At 45.2% G+C, this 10,173-nt stretch overlaps 1 protein-coding gene and 1 non-coding gene across 2 annotated transcripts; one reads left to right on the forward strand and one right to left on the reverse strand.

Annotated features, from left to right (window-relative positions):
• Positions 1-4,952: 4,952 nt before the first annotated feature.
• LOC135903287 (U6 spliceosomal RNA) lies at positions 4,953-5,055 on the reverse strand. Its single transcript, XR_010564780.1, has one exon. It is a non-coding gene; the product is annotated as a U6 spliceosomal RNA (small nuclear RNA).
• Positions 5,056-5,816: 761 nt separating this feature from the next.
• Sfxn1-3 (Sideroflexin-1-3) lies at positions 5,817-9,482 on the forward strand. The gene has a single exon (XM_065433613.2). It carries the CDS (start codon positions 5,988-5,990, stop codon positions 6,942-6,944), a length of 957 nt encoding a protein of 318 aa, XP_065289685.1. The 5' UTR covers positions 5,817-5,987; the 3' UTR covers positions 6,945-9,482.
• Positions 9,483-10,173: the final 691 nt, after the last annotated feature.

Consider the following 10,173-nt stretch of genomic DNA (forward strand, 5'->3'; position numbering starts at 1 on the left):
ATATTCCCCCACTGACTTGTCTCTAGCCTCCTTGCCTACCCTGGCATTGAAGTCGCCCATCAGTATAGTGTGTTTTGTTTTGACTCTACCCATCGCCGATTCCACGTCTCCATAGAAGCTTTCGACTTGCTGATCATCATGACTGGATGCAGGCGCATAGACCTGTACGACCATCAATTTGTACCTCTTATTATTATGGTTCAAAACAACATCTGCCACCCTCTCGTTAATGCTTTAGGATTCCGGTATGTTACCAGCTATATCCTTATTAATCAGAAATCCGACTCCTAGTTCTCGTTTCTCCACTGAGCCCCGGTAGCACAGGACGTGACCGCTGTTCAGCACTGTATATGCTTCTTTCGTCCTCCTAACTTCACTGAGCCCTATTATATCCCATTTACTGCCCTCTAATTCCTCCAATAGCACTGCTAGACTCGCCTCGCTAGATAACCTTCTAGCGTTAAACGTTGCCAGGTTCAGATTCCAATGGCGGCCTGTCCGTACCTAGGGATTCTTAGCACCCTCGGCTGCGTCACAGGTACAGGTCTGACCGCCGCCGTGGTCAGTTGCTTCGCAGCTGCTGGGGACTGAAGGCCGGGGTTTGATTGTTGTATTCATATACGAGGTTGTGGCCAAATACTGCACCAGGGTGGCCAGTCCTGCTCTCGTGAGGGAGTGCGTTACCGATTCTGGTCACCGGGAGCAAGCCGCACTCCAGGCCTGTTTGTGCAATTTTATCAACACGCGGAGTTTTCTTTTTCTTTTTTTTTACCCGTTGGAAAGTTGCGCGGCACCGGGATTCGAGCCACGGCCCTCTTGAACGCGGGGTGGATGCTCTACCTTTACGCCACCGCTGCACCTGCGGCTTAAGAGCTTCATAAACATTTTTTCCCTTCCGTTTACAGAATTCGTTTAAAAGGAGAAGCTGCACTCGATCCAGGTGGGGAGCAGACGCCGCCTCAAGATGAGGCACGCACCCACTTGATCGCCACCGTCGTCAACCTATTCATCGCTACAAATTGCGCCAACTGCTCATACACGCACACTCAGTAGTAGCTTGTTCTTCTGCAAAAGCAAATGCTCCTCCAGGAAGTGGCTTCCATAGTAACAACGAAACTAGAGTATACTAAGCGGAACCCCCCACCAACGCCGCCCAAGCCGCATGCTGACAATTGCAGTGTTATGCAGCGTCCCACTCACCGCATCTGCAAGCTGTCGTAAAGTCTTGAAAAAAAAGCTGTCAGTGAAAATCGCTCTGCGACGTGCGCGGCAGAACTTTTTCGCCCCAAACGCGTCATGTGAAACAATTTTTTTGGCGCACGCCGTAGAGACGCGTTGCCGGCCCTCGTGTGTCTTGAAAGCGATCTGCGACGTGGCCAAAGTGCGCGCCCACGCGGGCCTCATCTTCAAAGTGTTCTGCGATGTTTGCAGAGTGCGCGTAGTGCCGGCAGCTTCGCATGCGCTGTGCTTTCGGCGTTTCGTTCGCGTTGAAGCGAGAGATGCATGAAGGTCAATTCGCTTGCTGCTGCCGCGATTCCTCATTCCAGAATTTTGACAGCGAGTTCCCGCGCTCATCGAGCGAGATGTGTTCATGTTTACCTGTGCGTGCGTGGCACCGTGCTGGTTAATTTAGCTAAGACACGTTGGCGGGCTAGTTGGTTTGAATTCATGATAGAAAGTGTAAGCGCGACTCAACAAGGACGTAGAAAGAAGCAGAGACACACAGACAGGGCTGTCTGTGTGTGTCTGGCACCTTGGTACATGGATTTTTTTTTTTTTTTTGTGAGAAGCGGGGTGCCTCCCTACCCATAAAGAAAGGAGTCAAACAGGGAGACACCATCTATTCAATGCTATTCACTGCGTGCTTGGAAGAAGTCTTCAAGCTACTAAATTGGGAAGGCTTATTGGTAAGGATCAACGGCGAATATCTCAGCAACCTTCGGTTTGCCGATGCCATTGTTCTATTTAGCAACAATGCTGACGAGTTACAACAAATGATTGAGGACCTTAACAGAGAGAGTGTAAGAGTGGGGTTGAAGACTAATATGCAGAAGACAATGATAATGATAAATAACCTGGCAAGGGAACAAGACTTCAAGATCGCAAGTCAGCCTCTAGAGTCTGTGGAGGAGTACGTTTACCTATGTCAACTAATCACAGGGAACCGTGACCATGAGAAGGAAATTCAAGAAGAATAAAAATGGGTTGGATTGCATACGGCAGACATCGTGAGCTCCTGACTGGGAGCTTACCGTTATCATTGAAAAGGGAAGTATACAATCAGTGCATTTTACCGGTGCTGACATATGGCGCAGAGACTTGGAGAATGACAAATAAGCTCGAGAACAAGTTAAGGACCGCGTAAGGAGCGATGGAACGAAGAATGCTAGGCATTTTTTTAAGAAACATAAAAAGAGCAGTTTGAATCAGAGAGCAAACGGGTATAGACGATATTCTAATACAGATTAAAAGAAAAAAAATGCCGCTGGGCAGGTCATGTTGTGCGCAGATTAGATAACCGTTAGACCATTAGGGTGACAGCATGGGTACCAAGAGAAGGGAAGCGCAGTAGAGCACGGCAGAAGACTAGATGGTGCGACGAAATTAGGAAATTTGCGGGTGCTAGTTGGAATCAGTTGGCACAGGACAGGGGTAATTGGAGATCGCAGGGAGAGGCCTTCATCCTGCAGTGGACATAAATAGGCTAATGACGATGATGATGATGATAATGATGATGCCTTTCCGTACGTGCCTGTAATTTCTCCCAAATATGCAAGCGGTGCCTTGTTTATACTTCGCAAAAGGCACCGCAGAAACAAACTACGAAGTCTCGTATGACGCACGCAAATAGGGAAAGCGAGGGTTCAGTTGTAATTTGCAACGCTTTCAGTTAAAGCAGGAACTTGAAAGTTTCGCAACGAATTTCGAGTTCGTATCTGGTGCAGTTGTTTTAGGAGTCTGGGAAACATGAATAACTGTCAGTAGTATGACACCCTGGAACTCCTGCATCAGTAACTTTCTATAAAGGCGGTAGTGAACCTACACAAATTAAACATTTATCATTCGTCACAGAGAACTTGCTTTCTAATTCAACTATTATAGCCACCGTATCTCGCATATATCTTACAGGAAAAAACGGTAAAATACCATAAAGCAACCAAATGCTCAGGATAACGCACAAAAAAACTGGAAAGGAGCGAGTATTTAGTAATTATTTTCAAAGCAAATAAGTGGCTTACACAGTTATTACTTTTGGTATGCATCACTCAAAATATCGCCCGCATTTTTCTCAGAATGCTATCTCCGCTGTTTTTGCTTCTGCCAGGGATCATGCGCTAGCGTTACTCTTTTGTAGAAACAACCTGAAAATGAAATTGACAGACAACGTCGGAAGTAAGACATGCCAATAGATAAAATTCAGGTCAGTATGGTAACGGCATTACAATGCACATTCGACCAGGCCGTTTTTGCCAAAATAGCTACCATAACTCGTAATTACACAAGGAAATTCGACAGTCAGACTGGTTCATTAGCGATATGCTTTATTTGGTTTTTCACGAGGAAATGAGACTGACGCTATATGTGAACAATCTCTGGACAGATATTCAATAATTTTGGTATTTGATAACTCAACGATCCCATTTCGTAAAGTATGCAATCGTTTGGCGCGGCTGATTATAATACTTTATCCGGACCCCCCCCCCCCCCTCCTCCACCCCACTCGCACTTAGGTTAAATTTAGCTATCTGACCTTGTGTTTGCAGATATAATTAGGCTGTCCGAAAAAAAAAAACTGACCATAATACAAGAAGCGCAAGTTGAAATTTGCGATGCCCCCCCCCCCCTCCCCCGGTAAATACGCCTATGCACACAGTGGTCATTCGTACTTGGAAATATGCTTGTTATTTGCAACTACGCTATAAAATTGTTGAAATGCTATTTGCGCATTTTTATTAATGATAATTAGTGACACGTTTCAAACTGATCTTTTGTCTCGCTGGTTAGTTAGCGCCAGCCATCTTTTCTCACTATTCGGTATGCAGGCGTGGTACCTTATTGCACCGCAATGACTAATCAACACCGATTCAGCACTTAATAGGGAGTTTTAGAATAGGGGCCCCAATAGTTTGGGGCCCCAAAGAGCTTTGCGGGTGTTAGCGTTGGGGCACGTAGGACTGAAGAGTTTTAGAATAGGGTTTTACGTTTGCGGATACCGTCTTGCGCTGACAGCGCCACTACGGCGTCAAAGAAAAGCTATTAGAAATAATTAAATAACATATACCATTTTGTGATAGGAATAATAACTTTGACTTGCGTGTATTCGTGTTTAATTACAATTTAGAGGTTATTCTGTAAGCAGCAAACAATTAGTTGCGCTTAGTTTTGAGCAAACCAACTTTACAAGCCTTCACCAGCCAAGCTTAGCCGCGTTAGGCCTACGAGCCATAAAATCCACAATCGAATTCAAAATCAGCGGCGTCTAATGAGTCAATCTTCACAACACACGCTAGCTGAGAGAAAGCGATAACCGCAGTCACTTCTCCTAGCTTGCGAACTTCACGCGTTACCGCGAATCGAACCCAGTTTTGTGCTAGGTTAGAGCCGTCGCTTCGATGGGTGCCGCCATGTTTGCCGACGCAAAGTTTTTGGGGCCGCTATTTCGGCTCACGCTAAATCGGTGAAATAGCGTTCCCAACGCAAAACCCAAACGGAGTTTGCGTCTTGCGCATGCGCAGTGGCTTCGACGCTATTTCTTTGGGGCCCCAAAACGTTTGGGGCCCCTATTCTAAAACTCTCTAAAATTATGTTGTAATCGATTCATATTCCAAATCGTTTGTTTTCAACCGCCTGTAGTGAAAGCAATACACAACGAAAAAAAGAAAAAAGAGAAAAACAATAACAAACAACAGCACCAGGGATCCTCGGCTAAACGTTTCTACTGTAAAGTACGAAAAAATGTGGAACGCTTCACGATTTTGCGTGTCATCCTTGCGCAGGGGCCATGCTAATCTTCTCTGTATCGTTCCAATTTTAGTATATGTACTTTGGAAGTACAATACAGAGGCGCTTGTTCAAACATATATAGCCATGAGTTCAGCTGTACCCCTGAAGTGGTGAGTGTCTTTTAATAATACTATATTTTGTATTAGTGCTCTTAACTACACAACTTTTAATTCATTTTTTTCAATTAATGGCATTCATCGCAAACGTCTGTTATACTAACTATACTTGAAGTTGATAGAAATATATTTAATGCGTTAAATTTTGCTTGCAGAACGAGAAAAGTACGCCGGCAAGCCTTCAAAGCGAGCGCAGCATTGTGTCGTCCTCTCGTGGACATCGCTGCAGTTAAAACACCCGCTCGTAAATTCAAAACGACGTGCCAGGAAAACAAAATGCGTTCGACCGGGAACGTGCTCCAGTAACGAAAATTATTGCAGCTTAGTCAAGTGGTGAACTTCCATAGACCATGTTGCTATAACTTTAGTGGCACCCAATAAAAAAATTGCAAGCTCAGGAGTACAAGTTAGATGGCCTTCGTGACGCAGTGACGAACGACTCTCGCGCAGCCGTATCTCGAAGGTCGCAACAACTTTTTGAAATTTCACTTAGATGGCGCAAGCGCTTCTACCTTGCTTTCTCGTGAAGACAATTTGTAGGAGAAATTTTCGGGCGTAGTAACAATTAATAGTACAGGTGCACTGGCAAAACTGTCTTGGATTATTTGTTGACCGGGTTCTACACTTCCTCATTAGCTCCATTATTAGAATGAATGGACGCGTGGTGTCGCGCGATCTGCAAATGTTGTGGACGTCGATTTAGGATGCCAGATACGTCAGCGCCCGTCTATTCGTCCGTCCGTGCCCGCGTCGACCGCTGCGGACCGTCTCGCGAGAGCAGCGGCGAGTACGCATCGACGCCCAAGTTTGTTGCGGTACGTCCCCACTCCATCACCAATCACGGCGCTGAGCGGTCCGCCTGGCACGATGCAGACGCGCATCAACATCGAAGAACCCCGCTGGGACCAAAGCACATATTGGGGCCGGGCGCGGCACTTCTTCACGGTGACCAACCCCCTCAATCTGTTGTGCACGGGTCGCGAGCTCGAGGAGTCGCGCGAAATCGTCACGCGCTACCGCAAGGGTGAGATGCTGCCGGGATTGACGGAAGAGAAACTCTGGCATGCCAAACACATCTACGACTCGGCGTTCCATCCGGACACTGGCGAGAAGGTGACGCTGATTGGCCGCATGTCGGCCCAGGTGCCCATGAACATGACGATCACGGGCTGCATGCTTACCTTCTACAAGACCACACCGCAAGTGATCTTCTGGCAGTGGGTCAACCAGTCGTTCAACGCGGTTGTCAACTATTCGAACCGCAGCGGAGATTCTCCCATACCCTTGTCGACGCTGGGTCTCTCGTACGTGTTAGCGACCAGCGGTGCTTTAGGAACCGCGCTGGGTCTGAACAGTCTCGTGAAGTCGCTTCCGCCGCTCGTTGGCCGGTTCGTGCCGTTCTGTGCCGTGGCGGCGGCCAACTGCGTGAACATCCCCATGATGCGGATGCGCGAGATCAATCACGGGATCCCCGTAGTTGACGACAATGGCAACCGCCTCGGCGAGTCCAAGGTGGCCGCAAAGTGGGCCATCGCAATGGTCGTCCTCTCCAGGGTGGGCATGGCCGCTCCCGGCATGGTATTCCCACCGATTGTGATGAACACGCTCGAGAGGAAAGGCGTGCTGCAGCGCTACCCGTGGATCGGCGCTCCGCTGCAAGTGGGCCTGTGCGGCCTGATGCTGGTGTTCGCGACACCCCTGTGTTGTGCCATCTTTCCGCAGAAGAGCCACATTGAAGTGAGCCACTTGGAACCGGAGTTGCAGGAGGTCATCAAAAAGCTGCCCAATCCTCCGACGAGGGTGTATTATAACAAGGGGCTCTGAGCTTGGTCTCTCTACAATGCTTTTCTGCGATTACATGCAAGAAAATGTGGTGTGCCTGCGTTGTATAGATTTTTTTTTATTGCAAGTTTCAAATTGTGGGTTAGAGTCTGTTGCAGAATTGGTCTGCTTTCCCTCGATGCAGGGCTTTGGGCATGCCACGTTTACATGTATCGGGGGGATGATCATCTACTGAATGACACATGAAAGCACAAATAGGTTGTATTGGCATCACACTGAAGAAAACCAGCAAATAATGATGGCATACGAGGTGCATTTGATAGTGTCTTTTAGAAAGCTTTAGGTGGCATTGCTTAGCTGCTGTTACTGAAAAGCATCTGTTGGATTTTGTGGGCTGGGATGGAGTAACCCACAATATGCCCCATGAGAATGGTTTGCAAATTCACACAAAAAAGTACTTGCATGCCTTCTGCTTAGTTAGCTCGAGTACCTGATTACCATGATTCGTGTGCCCACCACCACAATTATAGCAACCATAGAACGGCTATACTATGCTAAACGTAGTTTGGCAAATGCAATACCTGTATGCTTTACATTAAACATTGCAAGCGCCACATTTTCTTGCATGCGTTGGAGTAAATATAACTTTCTCCTTCCATGCTGTTAACTAGCAACTTATTTTGCTATCAAAGACTTATTTTTTTGCAACTTTTCTGGGCTGTTGTACCATGTGGGCTTTCATGTATGATTGCATTTCGGTCGCAAAACAATACAGTTTTTCTTCCACGCAACTATTCCAGGCACACTCACCTGTGCTCTACACACAATGCCACATGATCCTAATGAGAAATGAGAGAGCAAAATAAGTCTGTCATTGTTTCATGAATAATGATCTTTTAGACGGCAAGTGTCACTTGCACCTTCCTACTGAGTACATTGATGTGGCCCGCAATAAGTGTTCTTTGTTCCTACTTATGCAGTGCTGTGGAGCTCTGCTATTTCGTCAGAGTGCGCAATATGGACAGAGGGGCATGTTTAAGATTGGTCACAAATGCTACAGTCACCCTTTAAGGGTGTGTGAATAGTAGTTCTTGAGGCTGAATCGAATAGTGTCAGAAGGAATTTGAATCGAACAGCGTCAGAAGCCAATTGAATTGAATGTTGAATATTTTCTGAATAATGAACAGTCTTCTCGTCATTAATATCACACAACAAGAAAGTTTGTCATTACACTGCACATTATAAAGCCTCCTTTATTAAAAGCACTAAGGGAGCATCAGGAACAACTGAGTAGGTTGTTCATAAATTTGGGACTCTTCAGGGCGTATGTTGTCATTTGTCATAATATAAAGCTTATAGAGGCAGTCTTACTGTCCTATTTAATATGCATGTTTATTTTTGTGACCAAATCGTAAATGCGTGCCAAACAGTACCCTATGCCGGAGGCCTTGCCTAAACATTTTACTGTGAATGATCGTGTTTAGTCGGAAAAGTCTGGCTGTCCAAGTGACACAACATGCTCCAATATGTTATGCCCACTGAGGATGGGATGAAAGTTGTTGCAGCTTTGATTGAATTTCATGTTTGACGGTGTAAAGTAGTCTGCAAGAAGTATTTGGAAACTATCTGTAATATATCTTGATTTTTGAATATTTATTATTCTGTTCAAGGACCAAATCAATTGTGACTCTTCAATTTGAGGACCGAATCAAATAGGAAAATATTCGGTTCATTATTAAAAAGTTTTGAATATTTCACACCCCTGTCACCCTTCTTGCTGTGAATCTGCCCTGTTGCATACTTAGAATTGATATACAGATAACATGAGGCCGTAAAAGGAGGTTTAGGCCACCACCATGACAGGATTCAATAATGTGCACTTTGACAAGAGCCTGCATTTTAAATCAGTTCTTTTTTATGTTCTTGCTATGGTCATAGTTTATATCATGTATCAAACTGACATACGAATAGATGGCTTCACTGCTGCTTTTTTGCCATTATCTAAATATGTCTGGTTGAGTTTGTGCATGGCAGGAAGGAAATGTTTGGAAATGGAAATGGAAGGAAATGTGTGTGGAAACAAGACCTCTTGAAAAAAGTTGGTGCATGTGATGAGAGTTCTGATTTCTTTAGGGGAAGCTAGTTCATACTGTAGAATATTGGATGCAGAGACACGACTCAAGGTACAATTGGGCACAGAAGCAGTTTGTTTTGGGATAATACTAATTCATACACATTTACAAATGGAAGCACCTACATAACAGCACTTGGTTATGACTTTGGAAATATGTTGCTCATAATTCTGCATGCCTTGCCAGACTAAAGCCCTTGCATTGATGAAATAATTCTAGAATTGAAGGACATGATTTTACTATGTAACAAATGTCAAAGGTCAGACGTTTGTGGTAGACTTGTGAAAAATTGCTTATAGTTTCATGTTCAAGAATTGTTATTATTTCTAAGTTTAGTGTGTGAGAGGAGTGCTTGCTGTATTTGATCCACATATCGTCATGGTGTTTGAAAGTGTAATAATGGAAGAGCTTATTAAAGAAATGACTGGGGTTGCAGCCAAGGGCCAAATCGTTCGTTTCCGTCCCTAGTATTGCGCACCAAATGCTATATCGATGAGGGTTGTTGTCAGACGTACGTAGCGTGGTAGCTCTACCACTTTGCGTACAACCGTCTTTACAATCTTAATTTACTGCAGGGACTCCGCACAGTGGAAGGTCACATTTGTGGTGGGTATTCATGCAGTGCCTCATATAACCTGCAAGCAGGTTATTGTGTGTTAACACTGTAGCACATGTTGAAAGTCTGACTGCAATATATTGGCACCCTACTTCATTGCAAAGCTAGAACTTGGTCTCGCCACTTCAAACGATGTTTAGTTCTCATAGTAAGATATAATTATGTAATGATTGTGTAAAATTGCTGTGAACTCCGGAACACAGTTGGAAAGTGTGTGGCACCTTCATCAGACATGGTAATGATGTCTACTACTGACACAAAAACATAATCAGTGTGTACCTACCGTATGTTCTTCCCTCTGTATAAAAACTGAAAGTTGTTCCGCTCATTCACATACTATAGAAGAGAGCAGTTTAATGGCTGTTGCCATTATGCCCCCAACGTACCTCCAGCATTGGACTTCATCCACTGTGGAGTGGTCCTCACAAAGAACGTTAGGGCCCGCGAAGTTTCATAATGGCACGTGAAGTAGTTCGCAAAGATCAAGACTATTAGTCCCCCGGCAAGCATCGAGAATAACCCC

The sequence above is a fragment of the Dermacentor albipictus genome, chromosome 2 (assembly GCF_038994185.2).
Source record: "Dermacentor albipictus isolate Rhodes 1998 colony chromosome 2, USDA_Dalb.pri_finalv2, whole genome shotgun sequence".
NCBI lineage: Eukaryota > Metazoa > Arthropoda > Arachnida > Ixodida > Ixodidae > Dermacentor > Dermacentor albipictus.

What these genes read in the sequence shown, in the direction of transcription:
- Sfxn1-3 (XM_065433613.2), top strand. Translation starts at nt 5,988, where the DNA reads ATGCAGACGCGCATCAACATCGAAGAACCCCGCTGGGACCAAAGCACA.